The 21456-nt window shown below is 37.9% G+C and overlaps 1 protein-coding gene across 3 annotated transcripts in view; it reads left to right on the top strand.

Moving 5' to 3' along the window:
• Positions 1–21456, top strand: part of LOC149557439 (protein HAPLESS 2-like) — a 322953-nt gene that overhangs the window by 140299 nt on the left and 161198 nt on the right. For all 3 annotated transcript variants that reach the window (XM_089832085.1, XM_089832084.1, XM_089832086.1), the window contains exon 9: positions 12272–12463. In XM_089832085.1, coding sequence (XP_089688211.1) covers positions 12272–12463 — 192 coding nt within the window. The remainder of the gene's footprint in view (positions 1–12271; positions 12464–21456) is intronic.

Genomic DNA, 21456 nt, shown 5'->3' with positions numbered 1-21456 from the left:
CTATTCGGTGTCTGCCCGTGTACATCTTTTATTGATTTAGTGCCCATTGTAAGTTTTCCTTTAGGCATCTTAGGATGTCTTGTCCCTCTTGAAGCCACTCCCTCACCCTCGATGTGCAACTGTCACCCAAAACTCTGTCGATGAAGAAAAGGGGTTCGTACCCATATAGAGCTTTGAATGGTGCCATCCTGATGGACATGTGGTACGTGGTATTGCAACAATATTCCCCTAGGTGTATTTATTTGACCCATGCCCGTTATGTCAACACATAGTTTCGAATGTAACCTTCGAGAAACTTGTCACAATCTCTGTTTGTCCATCTGATTGAGGGTGGTAACTAGTACTTGGTGACAATTTTGTCCCTACCAGTCGAAACAGTTCTATCCAGAAGATACTGATAAATCGTACATCCCGATCATTGACGATGTTTCAGGGTAACCTGTGTGGATGAAAGACTCTTCTAAAAAATAGATTGGCTACTTGTGCGGCCTGAAAGTCTAAGGGAATGGTGAAGAAATGTGTGTACTTTGTCAATTTGTAAACCACCATGAAAATACAATCCTTTTTGTTCACCTTGGGAAGTCCAGTAATGAAATCCATTGAGATACTTTCTCACTTCTGTTCTGGAATTGGCAGAGGTTGTAGTAACCCGCTAGGTAGAGTATGTTCGAATTTGTATTGCTGGCAGACTGCACACTCTCTTACAAATTGCAATATGTCTCTTTTAAGACGTTTCCATGAAAACCTCTCCCTGAGGCATTTGTAAGTTTTGAGGAAGCCAAGGTGTCCTACCAAGGGTGAGTCGTGTACCTTCTTCAAGATTTTCTACTTCATTTTGAATTCCGGCATTAAGAATATTCGTTTCTTATAGTAAATGATGTCATCCACCACTTTGTACCGATCATCCTGGGTGTTGCCATCCATTAGCTCATAGGAAAATGTGTTTTTGGAATATTCTACCAACAAGCGTGCTTTCCAGTTAGCTGAAATCTGGGTCAATAAGCAAATGGTGGGTTTCTTGGACAAGGCATCTGCAACCACATTGTTCTTTCCTTTCTCATATTCTATGTCAAAATCAAAAGCTTGAACCTTGCTTACCCATTTTTGTTGCCTCTTGTTCAAGTCTTGTTACTCTAGAAAATATTTCAAACTATTGGGATCCGTACGAACAACAAATTTGGCACGCACCAGATATTGCCGGAACTTAGTGTATGTACGATGGCCAACATCTCTTTGTCATAAATGGACTATAAGCATTCTGTTTGCATAAGCTTCCTGCTTTCATAGGCTATGGGGTGTCTATCTTGCATCAGTACCACGCCAGTGCCTTCTCCAGATGCATTGCACTCTAGAATGAACGGTTGAGTGAAATCAGGTAATGCAAGTATGGGACAAGTGCTCATTGCCTCTTTTAGCTTATCAAAAGTGAATTGCGCCTTTTCATTCCACTGGAAAGAACCCTTGTCAGATCCGTTAAGAGTGTGCTGAGTTGAGAAAATCCTTTAACGAACCTCCGATAATAACTGCACAATCTGAAAAATCCTTGCAATTCTGTGAGTGATTTTGGGGGAGGCCAATCAAGGATAGCTTTAATCTTCTCCTAATGAACTTGAAGTCCATATTTATTGACAACATGCTCCAGGTACAATATTTCGGTCATACCGAATTTACCCTTAGATCGCTTAGCGAACAAAGACTGATCTTTCATGATCCTTAGGACTTCATCTAGATGCTTCAGGTGCTCTTACCATGTCACGCTATAAATAAGAATATCATCAAAAAATACCAATAAGTACTTACGCAATTGTTTGTTGAAGATGCGATTCATGCATGATTGGAATGTAGCAAGTGCATTCGTTAATCTGAACGGCATGACCAGGAACTCTTAATGCCCGTAGTGACAACGAAAAACCATCTTTTCCACGTCTTATTCCCTCATGTGGATCTGATGGACCAAAACGGAGATCTATTTTCAAAAAATAGATTGCACCATGTAATTCATCCAGCAACTCATCTATCCTTGGAATGGGATATCTATTTTTTATTTTTTTTGTTCAATGCATAGTAGTCCACACACATGCATATCGTCCCGTCTTTTTTGACCAATACCTCTGATGAGTGTACAAGCAGATCGCCGAAGTGTGAGGCAGTTTGTACCAGGACCTTGGTTGGGTGAAGTTTATCAGAGCAAGAGTTCTTGAATGTGTGGACAGATCGCCGAACGTGAGGTAGTTTACACCAGGATTTGCAAAGAAGGTTGATCTTGTGGCTGATTGAACTTTTAGATTGGTAGATTTGTTTTGCTTAGGGTTTGCTAAATTTTTGGAAGATGCCTCCAAGAAGATTGGACCCTAAGGAAAATGATGACCTTAGTGAAGCTATGGAAGAAAGAATCTTAGAGAAGATAAGAGCAGAGGTCAAATCAGAGATTGCATTGATGAAGAGTGACATGATTGCTGAAATTGTGAATGCTTTGGGTGGTGTACCTAGGCATGTGGGTACTGAAGACAGATATGACGAAGTTTCTGAAGACTTTGAAGCTTCTAGTGAGGATAGAAGTGATCATGAGGAGAGACCTATTGGAATTAGGGCTAGTCAGTTTGCTCGACCTGGATCTCAGTTGAAGTTGAAGCATAAGATGGAGGTTTCTAATTTTTCAGGTATTTTGAATCCTGAAGATCTGATTGATTGGATTGGTGAATTAGAGGACTACTTTGAGCTTGAGGGTATTGAAGATCCCTTGAGAGTAAGGTTGGCACAAACTAAGTTGAAGGGACATGCTGCTCTTTGGTGGAAGGAACTGCAAAGAGATAGAGAAGAGGAAGGTGAAATAAAGATCACTAGATGGAAATTGATGGTGACTAAGTTAAAGGCAAAGTTCATTCCGGCTGATTATGAGCTTGAAATGTTTAAGAGGTTGCAAAATCTGAAACAGAAGGATATGACTGTGAAGGATTACACCAAGGAGTTCTACAAGTTGACTATTCGGTCTGGGCATAGAGAATTGTCAAAGGAGAAGGTAGCATGGTATATTAATGGTTTGAGATTCAATATTCAGGATGAGGTTGGTATGTTAAATATTTCCACAGTGGAGGACGCTTATCAGTATGCTTTGAGAGCAGAGGAGAAGCTAAAGAGGAAGAATCAAGGTAGTTTCTGAGGGAAGGAGAAGCAAGATAGTTCGGTACAAACTAAACCAAAAGCAGAAGGTGAACCAAAACCTATTGAACAAAGAAGAAGGACAAGTGGAGGTGTATTCAGAGGTAATTGTTTCAAGTGTGGTCAAGAAGGGCATAGATCTTTTGAATGTTCTATTAGTAGGACAGCTACTATTGTGAATGAGGTTGAAGTCCAGGAAAATCAGCTTGAGGAAGGAGAAAGTTTGTTGGCTCGGCGAGTACTAATGGGTAAGAAGACATTGGATTCTTGTCAGAGGACTAGTTTGTTCAAAACTTGTTGTAAGTCTGGCGGGAAAGTTTGCAAGGTGATTATAGATAGTGGTAGTACTGATAACCTTGTTGCTGAGGAGATGGTTCAAAAACTTGGTTTGAAGAGATTGAGACATCTTTGTCCTTATAGGATTGGCTGGTTGCAAGGTGAGCATGCTTTGCAAGTAAGAGAGCAATGTCTTGTTGATTTTCAGATTGGGCAGTATAAGGATCAAGTATTGTGTGATATTGTGGATATGAACAGTTGTCATGTGTTACTTGGTAGACCTTGGCAGTATGATTGCAGGGCTATGCATGATTGTGTTAGGAATGTGTTTACTATTGAGAAAGGTGGTAGGAAGTTTTCCTTGATTCCTTTGCAGAATGAAGTGCTTGGTAGGAGAAACCTAAGTGTTGGCAGTCGAGTTGAGTTGGCAGATTTTGAGAAGATTGAAAATCAGCATGGGAAGCAGACCTATAGAACACCTGTGGTGGATGTAAAGGAGAAGAAGAAAAACAAGGGAAAGAGTGTGCAAGTTGAAGATTTGGAGGACATATATGTGAAGAACCAGTTTGGGATTAATGTGCTGAATCTCGAAAGATGTTCTTCTAGCTATTAGAACATCTTTTCGGACCTAGGGAGTCTGATGCAGGAGCATCTTGCATCCAAAATAAAGGGGAGACATGTTGAATGTAAAATTAAAAAAAATTGAAAAAAAAAAAAAAAATTGTGGAGAGAGAAAGTGACGAAAGTTAGAGGAGAAATAATAAAAAAAAAAAAAAGGGGGGGGAAAAGGAGAAAAGAAAGAAAAAGAGGATTTCTATTTTCGAGGTGCATAGGTGGCATAATAGAAAAAAATAAAAAATAAATGGTCGTCATTCCATTTATCGAGGTGTGTGGGTAGAATTCTAGAAAGTTATGAATATTGTAGAAAGTTGTGGAAGTTGTAGAAGGTTGTGGAAGTTGTAGAAGGTTGTGGAGGAATTCTAGAAGGTTGTGGATAAGTCATGCATGGGATGGTAAGTGCCTATTTAAGCAAGGCATATGAGCATTTCTAATCAAGCCCAAGGAGAAGCTTGAGAAGTGGAAGCTTGAGAAGTAGAAGCTAGAAGGCGTGAAGACTTCAAGGTGTGAAATCTCTAAAGGTGTAGCTCTTAAAGTAGAAATTCTTGGTGAAGCTCTAGGTGTGAAGACTCTTATTTGGGATTTCTCTTATGTTGAAGAATTTGTAAACTTCTTTTTGAAGAAGTCATATCTATCATATCATCTTGTGGGTGTTGTAAGGATTTTCAAGTATAATAAAATTGCTTGTGGAGCATTTTTTTAATTTCTCTTGGTCTCCATATTGTTGCTTTCTTGATTGTGAGTGGGTACGGGTGGTGTGGCCCTTTATCAAGTGGTACCATTGATGATCTGATACCATTGATGAAGGTACGCTCTGATACCACTGACGAAGATACGCTTTGATACCACTTGATGAAGTACTGCTCTGATACCACTGACGAAGGGCCACACCACCCTTACCAACTCACAACCAAGAATGCAACAATATGAAGACAATTTTATTATACTTGAAAATCCAATAGTAATTACAATAACATTTTTGCAAAATCTCTCAAGATCCAATCCAAAACCCAAGCTAGTCTAGATCCACTCTCTGGTAGAAACCTCTAAGATCTCAACTTGTGCTCGCAAGCCACCAAGCAACCTCCTTGTTTCTAAACTGCAGTCACTAGCTCTTCCCACAAACCTAATCCAAGATCCAGGTGTAAACTGCCTCATATTCAGCGCTCTGTCTACACACTCACAACTCCATCACAATCCTGCTATAAACTGCCTCACATTCGGTGCTCTGTCCACAGACTCAGGAAAACTCACTCTTCACTTTCTCCTTCTCTTTCACACCTTCCAGCTTTCACACATTCAACCTTTTCCTTCCAAAGCTTTTACTTCTCAAGCTTCTCCTTCTCGAGCTTTCACCTTCTTCTCGAGCTTCTACTCCTCAAGCTTCTCCTTGAGTTTCTTAGCTTGATCAGCCAATCTAGCATCCAACCGAGAAATCATCTTAGAAAAATTCCTCTCCACTATATCATGGATTTTGACAATCATCTTAGGGTCCAATCCTCTTGGAGCCATCTCCCAAGATCTTCGTAAACCCTCTGCAACAAATCCTTCCCACGCTCCTTGTGACAATCAAATTGTTTGCAAGTCAGATCGTAACCTGCCACCTCGCACGAACAATCAGGAACCACATCACAAGTCTAGGATAATGGATTTGCAATCCACAAGCTCTCTATGATCATGCCACAACAAGTTCAGTCTTCCATCTCCCCATCCATCAATCTTTATGTCCTCCCAAAGTCCTAGTGCAAACTACCTCAGCTTCGGCGATCTGTTTACACGCTCAAGAACTCCCACTCTAATAAACTTCACCCAACCAAGGTCCTGGTACAAACTGCCTCACACTTCGGCGATCTGCTTGTACACTCAGGAACTCTTGCTCTGATAAATTTCACCCAAGCAAGGTCCTGGTACAAACTGCCTCACACTTCAGCGATTTGCTTGTACACTTAGGAACTCGTGCTCTGATAAACTTCACCCAACCAAGGTCCTGGTACAAGTACTAATGAAGGTACGGCTCTGATACCACTTGATGTCGATACGCTCTGATACCACTGATGAAGGGCCACACCACCCTTACCAACTCACAACCAAGAATGCAACAATATGAAGACAACGAGATAAAATGCTTCTCAAGAAATTTTATTAAACTTAAAAATCCTTAGCAATTACAATAACCTTTCTGCAAGATCTCTCAAGATCCAATCCAAACCCAAACTAGTCCAGATCCACACTCTGGTAGAAACCTCCAAGATCTCAACTTGTGCTTGTAAGCCACCAAGCAATCTCCTTGTTTCTAAACCATAGTCACTAGCTCTTCTCCAACTTTATCCAAGATCCAAGTGTAAACTGCCTCACATTCGGCGCTCTGTCTACACACTCACAATTCCACCACAATCCTGCTGTAAACTGCCTCACATTCGGCGCTCTGTTCACAGACTCAGGAAAACTCACTCTTCACTTTCTCCTTCCTTTCACACCTTGAGGCCTTCCAAGCTTTCCAAGCTTCACCTTCCACAACTTTCACCTTTCCAAGCTTTCACCTTCTTCTCGAGCTTCCACTTCTCGAGCTTCTCCTTGAGCTTGATTATAAATGCTAATATGCCTTGCTTAAATAGGCACTTACCACCCAATACATGACTTATCCACAACCTTCTAGAATTCCTCCACAACCTTCTACAACTTCCACAACTTTCTACAATATTCATAACTTTCTAGAATTCTACCCACTCACCTCGATAAATGGAATGACAACCATTTTTTTTTTTTTTTTTTTTCTATTATGCCACCTATGCACCTTGAAAATAAAAATCCTCTTTTCCTTTCTTTTCTCCTTTTTCCATTTTTTTATTTCTTATTATTTCTCCTCTAATTTTCGTCACTTTCTCTCTCCATAATTTTTTTTTTCAACTTTTTTTTTTTTCTTGTCCAATAATTTTCCCATGCAAGATGCTCCTGCATCAGACTCCTCCGATAGATAGAAAAGTGTGTCCCACACTTTGATGCCAAAAAGAAAGGTCTACAACCATCTTCATCTTCACCAAAGGCTTCCACCTCAACAAGGACAACAAAACCACCATACAAATCTTCCACATCTTCATCACTCTATCAAACACCAGAATCTCAACCATCCAATTAGCATGCTCACTCCCAAGAACAATCTGAACATAATTCTTCATCAAAAAACCGTCATTCACATCAACAACTAGTGAATCCATACCAGCAATAACAAGCTCCACATCAGCAGCCACATGTAGATCTCCATCAACACATGCCAAACTCTCAACACCAGCAACCTCATTGCTCACAACAAGGTGCTCTGCAACATACAAGTCACCACCAACAACTGGATCATCCACGACCGAGTGCTCCACAATCTACATGTCAGACTCAACCATTTGATCATGAAAACCAACCTCTGTCCCAACATCAACAATGTTAGGAATATCTTCAGCAACAACCTCTAGTTGCTCTGCAGGTTCTGCATCAGACTCCACAAATTGATCAGCAAAATCAACCTCTTCCACCTTGACCTTCTTAGCTTGATCAGCAAATCTAGCATCCAATCGAGAAAACATCTTAGAAAAATTTCTCTCTACTATATCATGGATTTTCGCAATCATCTTAGGGTCCAATCCTCTTGGAGCCATCTCCAAGATCTTCATAAACCCTCTGCAACAAATCCTTCCCACGCTCCTTGTGACAACCAAATTGTTTGCATGTCAGATCGCAACCTGCCACCTCGCACGAACAATCAGGAACCACATCACGAGTCTAGGACCACAGATTTGCAATCCACAAGCTCTCTACGATAATGCCTCAACAAGTTTAGTCTTCCATCTCCGCATCCATCGATCAATCTGCATGTCCTCCCAAGGTCCTGGTGCAAACTGCCTCAGCTTCGGCGATCTGTCTACATGCTCAGGAACTCCCACTCTGATAAACTTCACCCAACCAAGGTCCTAGTACAAACTGCCTCACACTTCGGTGATTTGCTTGTACACTCAAGAAATCCTGCTCTGATAAACTTCACCCAACCAAGTTCTTGGTACAAACTGCCTCACACTTCGGCGATTTGCTTGTACACTCAGGAACTCTTGCTCTGATACCACTAATGAAGGTACGACTCTGATACCACTTGTTGTCGGTACACTCTGATACCACTAACGAAGGGCCACACCACCCTTACCAACTCACAACCAAGAATGCAACAATATGAAGACGAGATAAAATGCTTCCCAAGAAATTTTATTAAACTTAAAAATCCTTATGAATTACAATAACCTTTCTGCAAGATCTCTCAAGATCCAATCCAAACCCAAACTAGTCCAGATCCACACTTTGGTAGAAACCTCCAAGATCTCAACTTGTGCTCGCAAGCGACCAAGCAATCTCCTTGTTTCTAAACCACAGACACTAGCTCTTCTCCAACTTTATCCAAAATCCAAGTGTAAACTGCCTCACATTCGGCGCTCTGTCTACACAACCACAATTCCACCACAATCCTGCTGTAAACTGCCTCGCATTCGACGCTCTGTTCACAGACTCAGGAAAACTCACTCTTCACTTTCTCCTTCCTTTCACACCTTGAAGCCTTCCAAGCTTTCCAAGCTTCACCTTCCACAACTTTCACCTTTCCAAGCTTTCACCTTCTTCTCGAGCTTCCACTTCTCGAGCTTCTCCTTGAGCTTGATTAGAAATGCTCATATGCCTTGCTTAAATAGGCATTTACCACCCAATACATGACTTATCCACAACCTTCTAGAATTCCTCCACAACCTTCTACAACTTCCACAACTTTCTACAATATTCATAACTTTCTAGAATTCTACCCACTCACCTCGATAAATGGAATGACAATCATTTATTTTTTAAATTTTTTTCTATTATGCCACCTATGCACCTCGAAAATAAAAATCCTCTTTTCCTTTCTTTTCTCCTTTTTCCCTTTTTTTATTTTTTATTATTTCTCCTCTAATTTTCGTCACTTTCTCTCTCCACAATTTTTTTTTTTGTACTTTTTTTTTTTTTTCCCAATAATTTTCCCATGCAAGATGCTCCTGCATCAGATGGATCAAAACGGAGATCTATTTTCAAAAAATAGATTGCGCCATGTAATTCATCCAGCAACTCATCTATCCTTGGAATGGAATATCTATTTTTTATTTTTTTTTGTTCAACGCCCAGTAGTCCACACACATGCATATCGTCCCGTCTTTTTTGATCAATACCTCTGATGATGTGAAAGTGCTAGAACCAGGACAGATCCATCCTTTCTCTAGCAGTTCCTGAATCATCTTTTTGATCTCATCTTTGAATTTCTTGGGATAATAGTAGGGTGTGGTTATGACTGGCTTGGCTCCTGCTTCCAACTCGATAGTATGTTCAAACCCTCGATGAGGTGGTATGCTAGGAGGAATGTCTATAAAAAAATTATCATGATCACTCAAGATATTCTAGAGATCATCATCCTAGGGAAGTGTCCCTTGCCCTTTTATAGGTTTTGTTGAGACAAAATAGTGTGCAGCCCAAGCAATGAGATCACGCCGAAAAATTGCCTCTATTCAATGCGCAGAAATTTCCTTCGGACCCTCATTTGCTATTTCATAGAGAACAACCTTCTTTCCATTGACAACAAAAGTGAAGTCCATCCATTTGAAGCTCTAGGTGTATTCATCAAGTGTCTCCATCCATTGTATGCCCAAAATAACCTCCATGCCATCAAGGTCCACTATGAAGTAATTGTCGGTTATTGTGTGATTTGCTATTGTGATTCTTAGTTGAGGAACAAGGTGTGTGTAGGGTAGAAGAGTCCCTCCGATAACTTTGACCTAGAATCCTACGTGTGTCTCCATAGGTAGACCTCTTTGCTTCGCCAGAGATGAGTTTATGAAGTTTAGAGTGGCCTCGCTATTGAGCATCACTATAACCCTTTGTCTTTGAAGGGTTACTCGTACTCAAAACACTGTGCACCCTAAGCTACTGGCAAGGGCAATAGTTCCTCCGCACTATACCAATGCTGCAATTCTTTCTGTACGGTTCAAAATAACCAATTTGGTGTCCTCATGGAGTTGGTTGTTTTCGGAGGGTATATCTTCTTGTTCGTCCTCATTATCAGACACGACCTCAGTGTAGTGAATTTTTCCTTTCCAAAGGCATTTGTGCCCAAGTTCCCATGGTCTCTTGCAATTGAATTTCTTCCTTCGAAGCTCTTGTTTGGTAGCTTCGTCCCACGACGGCTTTCTCGGTGGAGGTTTTTTTTTTTGCCCCTCGGAAACATTGACGGTTTGAAATGTGAGTAACTTTGTGATGATGATGTCGATGATGATGCCATAGTCCTTGCCTTTGTAATGGCCTTTGACAGGGTGGCAAGATTGAACCCTTTTACCCAACCCTTCAATGGTTTTGTTAGTCCATCCATGAAAAGCACCATCCGTCTTATTTCAGAAATGTCTGTGACCAAAATAGAGAGTTTATCAAATTCTGCAATGTACTGGTTAATTGATTCAGTTTGCCTCAGCTGTGATAAATCTTTGAAATTGAGTTTCGGATCTTTACCATCAAATCGATCAATTAATTTCTTAGTGAATTCCACATAGGTATTTATTTGATCATGCTCCAGTGTGATGGTATTGTGATGCCACCATTCATGCGCAACTCCCACCAAGTGTAATCCGCAAATTTAATTGCTTCTTTTGGCATAGGATTAAGTAGGAAGTAAGTATTAGCCTTCGTCACCCATGCTTGCGTAGATATGGATTAGGATTCGTCAAATGGAGACAAATTTACTTTACTCAACTTCTTTCTTAGATCATCGTCAAAATATCCTCGGTTTCCACCTCTCGAATATCTCATCCTCAAATTTGCGTAATCTTTGTAGGATATATCTTCCTCCAAATTCGCATTCCTCTAGTCTTCTCTCAATTGTTCTTGCATTTCTTCAAAGATCGATTGCTTCCCTCTGTGTGGTGCCTCCATTTGTGGGGGAAAAGGCGACATGGATGGTCAAGAGCATGTTGGACAAGGGTTTGCTTTGTTTGACACCGACTCTGCGCTGTGAGCATCTTGTTCACCGGATATTTTATTGAATGCCAAATTCTTGAGAGTTTCTTCCATGAGACACAGAGTATCATTGATCTGTGCTTGATTCCTCACAAGTTCTCTCAATAGTGCCATGAGTTCAGCAGCTGTGGGTTTTGGTTCTATAGCCATTCTATCAACGGAATGGGTTCTTCTCTTCCTTCTATACACTCTCATTGATACCACTGTGAGGACCCTTACCTAGGATTCCTCTCAAATCAATATGCAGCCATTGGAATGAAGTCGTATAGTCAGCTGAGTGCAGTATGGTAAGTTTGGAACACTGTGGCCGTACAGAGGTATAAGGAGGCTGTATGGTGAAGTGAGGACAAGGATGTATGGTGAGTAGAGTAGCTGTACGATAGGGAGGCTATGGAGGCCGTATGGTAGGGACAAAGACGCTACCAGAAGGGAGGGCCGTATGGGTGATGGATGGAGTTGGGTGAGTGGAAATGTAGCTTGACAGGCTGTACAGATGATACACCAACAAGCAGAGAAGACACCAATATTTACTAGAGATTGAATACAAGAGAGAAGATCATATTAACATGTTATTTCTCCAATTCACAATATGATGGTGCTTTGATTTGCTAGATCCGAGCGAAGTATTACAGATGACAAAATAGGGTGAGGGTTGAATCACAACGAAATCGCAATCAAGTCAAATAGGGAAGATCTTTCACTTCCGAAATGATGAGCAACAGAGAATCCCAACAGGAATTCATAGTAAATGAATTATAATCAAATTGCATACCTAATAACTACCTACAAGTTGTGCTTAAATAGCCGTTGGGGAAAACTTTCCGAGGGTCTACAAAGATAGCCGACAACAACACAAACTATGGAAACAAAACAACAATGGGTCCGAGATATATTAAACCAATTGGCTTATTAACAATAGTTTGATTAATGATTTATTTTATAACGGGAACATTACAAATAATGATACTTGTTTGACTTTTTGTATTAATTGTTATTATATTGTTTATATGAGGTTAGCCTTATTATTTCACACATATTTTTGGGTTTTTTAATAAAACAAATGAGTATCATGGAATTCATGCTTTTAGGAAATTGGTGTATACCTTTGAAATAGTATTGTACATAATCTAATTAAATTTCTCCTTGTTATATTTAACAGACTCGTGGTAAACCAAATAAACTTGGAAATGATTTCATGAATTGGATGTTGATAGAAAGGACGCGCTATACATTGGACGGAACTGAATGTGACAAAATTGGAGTAGATTTTATAGGGTTTTCAAATCAGCCATCATTTTGTCTAGCACCTCTTGGTTCTTGTATACAACAACAGTTGATTAATTATCTACAGGTATTTATCTTTACTCTTGCAAGATGCAAAATTTTAATGTGTAAAAAATATTTATCACTTTTATGCATTTTTTATTTAATATTTTAGTTTTTGTAAAAAAAGAAAAGCTCATGTAATATTAAATTTCCATGTGCCTCTAACAATCTGAGTATGCAAATTTGTAGTATTTTTTAACAAATGGTATAAAATTTGGTATGCCCTAATCATCTCGTTGAACATTTGTAGAAATAGTAAAAGCAAAACATAAAAAGGATAATAAAAAATAGATTTTACTATATTGAATCCACAACAAACAAGAACTTAAAGTAGCACAGTTTGTAGAAGAGGGACAACCAACCTCACAACTTTTCTAAAAAATTTCATTGGCTTTACAGTTTACAAAACCAACATCTATGGCACTATGCAAAACAAACTCATTGAAAAATTACAATGCATCTATCTTAAACAACAATTTGAAATAAAACTTCACTTCAAGCATAGTTATGTGTCATGTCCATATTTTAAGATAGAATTCAAGAATAATAATTAAATAATAGAATATTATTAAATAACTAATGAAAATAAAATCACATATTACAAGTAATACTAAAATTAAAAAACTAATAAATACTAATAAAATACTAGTATAATGTATAAAAAAAATATAATCTATTATTATTAAAATAAGTTTTAAAATTAAATAGTAAGAAAACTAAAATGAATGAATAAATAAATAAAATTGACTACAAAATAGAGTATTGTAGAAAGTAAATAAGTAAATAAATAATATAATATAAAACAACATAAGTTAATTAAATCTAATGAAAAGTCAAGAGACATGTATTATAAAGACATGAAAATAAGATATAAAAGGGAGGAGAGTTCATTTCAAAAGGGGAAGAAGGTTTGTGTTGCGGGGAGCGTGGGGGGGGGAGTGGGAGGGGTGGGAGGAGGTAAGATAAGATAGATAAGATAATGATATTAATGTCCAACAAAAGGTCTATGGGACTGAAGGATTACATCAAAGAAGCTGACAGCAACAAGATCACACAAAGGTGCTCGAAAAAAATTAAATACGAACAACAATAGGAGAAAGCAAACAAAGAATTAGAGAGGAGGCTAAGAAAGAGACTAAGAGTCCTTTCTAGGCGAAAAGAAGTCAGTCACTGAATGATATGTATGCCAACCTTGTCCTGTTTGTGGCTACTCATAGAGGAGTGCCACTGGTGCAAATTGCCGGTTTGGGACCTGATGTATTTGAGATGCCTGAAAGATCTAGTAGAGCTAGAAGGCCTTTTCACCCCCACACAAAGGAGATAATGGTGTGAAAAAGGTAGTAATGAGCTGAGTAGACGAGTGCCAATGCAGAAGGAGTGACTAAATCTTGCTATCACGGAGCACAGTGGTCTCTCAAAGATAAAGTGCAAGACAATGCTGATCATAGTAGCTGAAAAAATCATCAACAGAGAAGCAATCTTGAAACAAACAAAAAAATCTCCCTCTGATCTCATAATAAATGGGGTAACAGAAAATGAAGTGTGTCTTAGCCTCCACCTCACTCGAAGTACAAAGCCTGTAGATCCACTCTCCACTATCAATATGATGGTCAGTCTGGACTTGAAGACGGTGAGACCCAACTTTGAAAGATCCCAAAGAGATATGCAAGGCATGAGACCACCTCTGGGAAAGGTAGCTAGGACGAACAATAATACCATCATACATCTCCAAAAAGTGCTTCGCGTAAAAGGACATCTGTGGGCGTAACTAGCTAGGAGGGTTAACCCAGGTAGTGGCAATGTACTGTTTGTAGATGTCAAGCGTGACATGCTCATTCAACTCCTGCCGAGAGGGGAGGAGATGAATTGGGGCATCCAGTGAGAACTAAATTGGGGGGAGGCGGTCAATATCAATCCCAATCGAACCAAGCAGAGAAGAGGCTTGTGCATACCAACAACATGTGCGAGAACCAGACTTAGCACTCGCAGTAGACACAGACGAACAAAAGGCTAAATGGGAGTATTGATCACAATCACCAGCATGATCCGCAAAGCCACGAAGATGATGGAGGAACCAAACCAAATAAAAAATGGTTGCAAGATTGCATGAATGAGCGCCAAACTTCGCAAGAATGATACTATGAGGAGTGAACCTGTGACATCTAATGATGCACTTCTAAAATAAAGTCTAAACCCACTCGATCGAGGCCCATTTAGAACCAAAAAGAGATGGGCCCCAAACCACAGGTCCATAGAGAATAGTAGGCCTCACAAGAGAGTCCAAGAGAGATAACTTGGACGAGGTATCCTTGAAATGATGCTTGAAACATTGTTTATCAAGCAAAACAAGAGAACCCATACCGTTATTAACTCTAGGCTGAATAGCTGGCCTCATACTGAATCGTGGTCCTGAAAATTTAACTCCTAGATAAGTATAGGATGTAGTGATCTTGATCTCCTGACCTTGAAAGAAGAAGTGGAGATGTGAAGTTTTTAAACAATTGAAAATCATGACCCGAGTCTTACTCAAGTTAACTACAAGTTGTCGTTGATCATAGAAGGAAGCCAAGCCATCAAGAAGCCTTTGTAAACTGTTTGGAGAGGAAGCAAGGAGAACCATATTATCGACAAAAGGGAGGATGGAGATCAGAACTTGGTGAAGAAAACAACCATCTCCAGGGAGCGACGACCTCCATAGGAAGTCCTTGAGTTCATCAATATATAATCCAAATGACGTAGGGGAGAGAGGACAACCCTACTAAACGCCAATGGTGCTATGGATCGGATCCAAGAAACCCTCAGGAGTCCTGAATTTGACAACCACAGTCTCATACAGTCTCATAATAGTGGTACGTAACATCACAAAAATGATAACTTTGTTAAAGAAGGATTAATAGAATAGAAAATTAATGTGAAGAAAATAAGGAAGTGAAATTTTCAAATGATAGAAATGGTGAAAGGATGTGACTCTTTGAAAGTGTTGGGATTATGAATGGTTGTGACTCTTAAACAAAAATTGTAATTATTAAATGTTATGACTTTTCCAAAGGATTATGATTGTCAAGGGTTGTGACATTTTTGAGAAGGTTTTAATTTGAAGAGTTGTGACTTTTCAAAAGAATTATATTATGAAAGGTTGTGACTTTTGAAAAGAGGGTTAATTATAAAAAGTCACAACTCCTCTTGAACATGATGAAAAGGTGTGACCTTTCAATTATATAGGTCGACAAACACAATCAATTAAGACCATATGATGTGCATCTATTATTGGATTCAACCAATGCATGGTTATAACAAGAAATGAGGGCAAGCATTACAGTGGTATTAGAGCATGAGCTTGCCATCTTGTGGGGTAAAGATGAATAGAGACTCGCAAATATGAACAAAATTTGATTATGAAAATAAGGTAAAAGTTTAAGGAACATGTACACGTTATTGATTAAGCTAACTTTTCAAGCATACATTATTTGAATAAACATTTCAATGTAAAATAGATTTGTTGATTATTGTTTCTAATTTTTTATCAATAAAGACAATTGCCATCTTTTTATTAATATTTTTAAAAAAACTTTTACATTGTCTTTTGATCCTCATTCAAAGTGCAGGCACAGGGGTTATACAGGTGCCCCTTTATTGACAAAGGGGACTTTGAGAAGTCATTCCTTCACTTACATGTAATTGTGAAGAATATGATTGTATTAGAGTTGATCTTTATTCGATTACATATAAATAACCCTTAACGCCATGTATGGGTTAGGTTTGCATTTCAATTGAACATGAAAGCGCTGAAGGCTTGTATGCTGCATTTGGCTATAAGATCTGTTGTTAGAGTAATAATCACCTTTGGAAACCAAAATTCAATTGAAAGTCGCTGTTGCCCTTACATGGATATTGTCAGTTTTAAATCTAATCAAGATATTCATGGAATGCTACAGCTTATACCTTTAACCACAAGGAAAAATAGAAGCTCTTCCTTCAATTATCATAAATACAGATATTTGATGTTTCATTCACTGTACTATTATAAATATAGATAAAGCATCTCCATATTAGACCAGATATGAACCAAATGATTTAACTTTAACTATAATACCCATATATGAGAAATTCTTTAACTATAATACCCATATATGAGAAACTGTTTAGATTCCATATAGTTCATTGACTGGAGTAGTAAATTCATCGTTATAAAACTGTAAGATTTATCATATTTCATATGGTTGAAATTTTTGGCTAGAAAAAAACTAAAATTGGCTAAGACTAAAATGCCTAGGCTATGTCATGCGAGCAAAGAGGAATAAAACTGAGAGCTCTTAAAAACGAAATCTATAAAGTTTCCTCAATATGTACCCCATCCACCCCTTGATTAGCTAAGTTATGTGCTAATAGATTACCTTCGCAATAAATGTAGGTGTTGGAAAAATTTAAGAATATTTCTAATTTGGACTATCTTAGATTTGAGGATCCAGTTTGAAGATTGACCTTCCCTCACATCATTAATAATCACTTGGGAATCTCCTTCTATCACTAAATTCTGATTAGCTATGTTATGTGCTAATAGATTACCTTTGCAATAAATGTGGGTGTTGGAAAAATTTAAGAATATTACTAATTTGGACTATCTTAGATTTCAGGATCCAGTTTTAAGATTGACTTTTCGTCACATCATTAATAATCACTTGGGAATCTCCTTCTATCACTAAATTACTATTTTTTTTAGGCCTTCCAGAAGAGCTTCTAATTCAGCTAAGTTGTTCGTAGTGACTCCTAGAGGTTTTGCATATCTCATGACAATCTTTCTATTGTGGTCATGCATGATGCCACCAATACCAACAATTTCTGGGTTTCCTCCAGAGGTACCATCATAATTTAATTTATGCCAGCCTAAATTTGGTGGTTGCTATTACATCCCTTTCTGGCTTCTTGACTTTCTTTACCACCTGATGGAAATATTGTCATTGATGTCAAAGCACTCAGAGATTGTTGATATTATCATTGATGCCAAATGAGCTCAATTATGATTGATGTCAAAGGACCAAAGAATTTGTATACAAGATCATCCTATTAATGATAAGACAAATCTCATGGATGAATAATTAAGCAGCAATTATAGAACAGATTCAGACTTAAACAAAGTAATAACAATGACTTGCTAGAATAGTGAAAGCATGAGACATTCAAACAAGGGACAAGGGTGTGAATGCACGAACAAGTCAAACATTGACAGCCTCATAATATTATGTGCTAGAAACCAAAATAAGACAAAGGCTATGCAACGTTATACAAATACAAATTGGCAAAATGTGATATTGAATCAAACCCACCGTCAGGTGCCTTTAAGGATTGAAATTTGAATATTAGTATCCAATCAATTCATGAGCTTATAAAGGTGTGATAAAGACCTTTGCATCAGACTTCCACTTTTCATAAAGTAAATGAAGATATAAAACAATAACAATGATTAATTATAATAAATCACAATGGTGGAAGGAAGTGACAAAGACAATATTGTTTTTCTTTGCTTCAGCATCGTATGGCAGATGGCACATATATATGAAGCAACAATTATACAGATTGAAGTATTGAGAACAATAGAATACATAAATTAATATTACTGATGCTTATTACCTTGAGAAGAAGAATCGCGACAAAACATGGAGAAGAGAAAAGCATCGTTGGTAAGATCTAAAGAAAGACAATGTATTTGCTTTTAAGAAGATGGACAAAGAACGATTCGTGTTCAGTAACGATGTGTATTGCAGAAGTATATAAAAAGTTTATCGGACAACAGCACACAGGCCCAAAGTCAAAGACTAGACAACATACACTTACCCCGCAACATTATTAGTGAAGTATATATCGCAGAGATATCTAATGCAAGTAAAGTCAAAGATATTGGGTAAGATATCGTTGAGGAAGTGAAATAAATCTCTCAATGTAGTGCATAACCGAATAAGGTTTGACCCACCGACAACAGCATGCCAGTTCAGAGATTTGGAGTAGACTTTTTGCAGCGTCCGGAATAAACAATATCATAGGACGATTCATCATCCAAGTCAGCATTTAAACTTTGGATGCAACAGATGTGTCCGTTGAGGAGAAAATAATATTTGTGCTAAATATTCAGCTACTGTATTAATGTTATCTAATCAGCATAAGAATTAGGCAGTGACTGTACCAGTGACGACACATAACAAAACAAAGTTTTTGAAGGTGCGATTAATATCAGATACATAGTTGCATACACAGGAACATCATACACGTATCCAGTTAAAAATACCAAGCATAATGGTGGAGTCCATCAATTGAAATGAACATAGTGGTTCTCTAATCGAGTGATGTTAAAATGATGTCGAGAGATTTCAGGATACACAGCCATGATATTAGTGGAAAATGATATTTGCCCGAGGCAGCGAATATGAAAAGGTACGAGCTTTACTAAAGGCTGCGATCACTAAGTCATCCCCAAGACTTAAGCAAAAATTATTATCTTAATGAAACTGTCGATTATAATCAGAGAGAATATAATCTTTGGACCTTGAAAGTCATGCTAATTAGTTTGTTGATTTATAGTTGAAGAGACATAATATTTTTTAATGAAAAGATATATCTATTTAGAAGTGGCATATATATAAGTGGAAGGAAATAAAATTCATATATATACATTCAGTTTTTCTGATATATATATATATATATATACACAGACACATATTCAAGTAATAAGCGGTTTGTGATAGCAATGAATAGAATAGAAAAAGGGGGTAGAAGAATATATGCATATAATGTCAGATCTACTGTGAAGTATATGTGTTAAAGAAAGTTTGGCAGAAAAGAAGCTTATGGAGCAGCCACTGAATAAAGGATAAAAGAACTTTTGCAGCAAATTGAAGGTCAAATTTCACAAGAGAAGTATATTTTAAATTGTGAAGAAAATAGAATCCATCATTAGTTGGGTAAGCAATATTATTAAGGTGGAACAAAAGTGTGTGTGCAGTGAGTTGGTGCTCACGAAGATAGCAGAGAGGGTTAAACTTCTTGTAGATCGGAGCCTACAAAGTGTGGAAGTCGGAGCTTCTAGTGAGTCGGTGCTCATAAACATAGAGGTCATAGCCTCTAGTAGGTTGTAGCCTACAAAACATTGTAAAAGAACAAAGTTTATATAAAAGCATTTATTGTTGTGATTTTCTCCCGTATTGGGTTTCCACGTAAATCTTGTATTATTGTGTTCATGTGCATAATTGTTTATTTCAGCATTTGAAGTTATAGTTTGAATAAAAGTTTTAAATTGGCAAAGTTGTTATCCCCCAACCACCACCCCCACCCCTCTTAGTAGAATAGTGTGCTCTTCACCTCCTTTGCCATAGCAGCTAGTTACAATCAAAGTATTAATTATTTTCCTAACTTCCTCATCCCATAAGATAAAGGAGCCTTCAAAGTGATTAATATTTCTTATTATGCTATTTGTTATTTTAGAGATGGTTCCTTCAATCTTGTTAATAACATTTCTCCACTTTCATTTTCTTATCCAGGAAAATTCTCCTGTTTCTCTCTTTCCAAATTTTCTATGCTACAATAAACAGAAGGATTACCCACAATAGTTCATATGTATTATAATGTCCAAAAGATGGCCAAGATATAAGGTAATTGATGAGGTATTTTGTTGTAACTTATTGCCAGCCTGCTGTTTGATATAACCATTGCCAACATCTTTGAGCAAAGCTACATTCCCATAGTAAATGGTTGACATTTACTGCACTTTTTATGTACAATGGGCATCTAGAGGGGCTTTCAAAACCTCTTCTTTGAAACCATTTAGCTGTTAAGATTGTTACCTGTATGGCTGCCCTTGAAGAAACATACCTGCCTTTGGGAGAGAATTTTTGTTCCAAGTTGGATGGGGAGATTAGTAGGAGGGGCTAAATGAGTTTTATCTAAGTTGTTGATTCAGGTTCGGGGATGGATTTGGGTTCAAAGTTTGGGTTGTGGGTTCGGGCAAATTTTTTTCTTTCCCATTTGGGTTCTTGGGTGGGTTTGCGAGTGTATATATATACATATATATACACATATACATATATATATGTGTGTGTGTGTGTGTGTGTGTGGGTGTGTATATATGTGTGTGTGTGTATATATGTACAAGAGAAGCATGCATATTTGCTAAACCAAGTCATTTCACAGTCTGAATAATTGTTGCTTGATCATTGATTAATGCCAAATATCAACGATAAATAGTAAATACTCATTGATTAATCTATCTTCATGATTGTAAAGAAAATCATACATTGAATTACTAAATTGCAAAACATAGACTAGTTCATCAAATAATAAATTTTGAAACATAATGATAGATGACAAGTGTTTAGTAGTTTATCAATGATCAGAGTATTAAATGCCCTTCAAGGGTCAAATGGATCATTAAAAAATGAGGGATCAATAGCTTCATCCCTGACTACAACTATATCTAGATCCCTCATCATTGGAACCCAAATTGGTTCCATTAGTCCTAGATGCTGCTTTATCATCATCCTCAATATGAGAGATTAGATGAGTGAAATGTTTTTTATTAGGTTCCTTTTAGAGTTGCATAATTTCAAAAAAAAAAAAAAAAAAAAAGAAGCTCTTTAAAGTTGTTTTAGTTCACATTTTGGACCCTGCTACCCTAGGTCCTCTCTGGTTTGCTGTGGGTTCGCCTGGGTTTGGTCCAACAGGGACCCAGGCAAACCTATAGTCCAAATGAGGATCCTATTGGACCCGCAGCGAGCCCAAACACGAATCTGGATCCGTGCAGACTTGAACCCGAATCTGGGCAGGAGGAGACGAATTCGGCTTCTTAGAGTTTTATCAATTGCTTTATAACCCTCTTTGGCAGTATAATCCTCAGATTTTTGCTGGCTCTAGATTAATCTATAATGTTTATCCTTAAGATTGATCTTTCGAGATTGTAAAATCTCTAATAATTCCTATTTTGAATAAATATCCAAAAGATGGGTGTTCTCTAGGCTTTTCCATTGATCTCCC

The sequence above is a fragment of the Cupressus sempervirens genome, chromosome 5 (assembly GCF_028749045.1).
Source record: "Cupressus sempervirens isolate cs-2001-9-10 chromosome 5, ASM2874904v1, whole genome shotgun sequence".
Classification (NCBI taxonomy): domain Eukaryota; kingdom Viridiplantae; phylum Streptophyta; class Pinopsida; order Cupressales; family Cupressaceae; genus Cupressus; species Cupressus sempervirens.
Note: the sequence above shows the minus strand (reverse complement) of the source record. Positions and strands in the feature narration are given on the sequence as shown.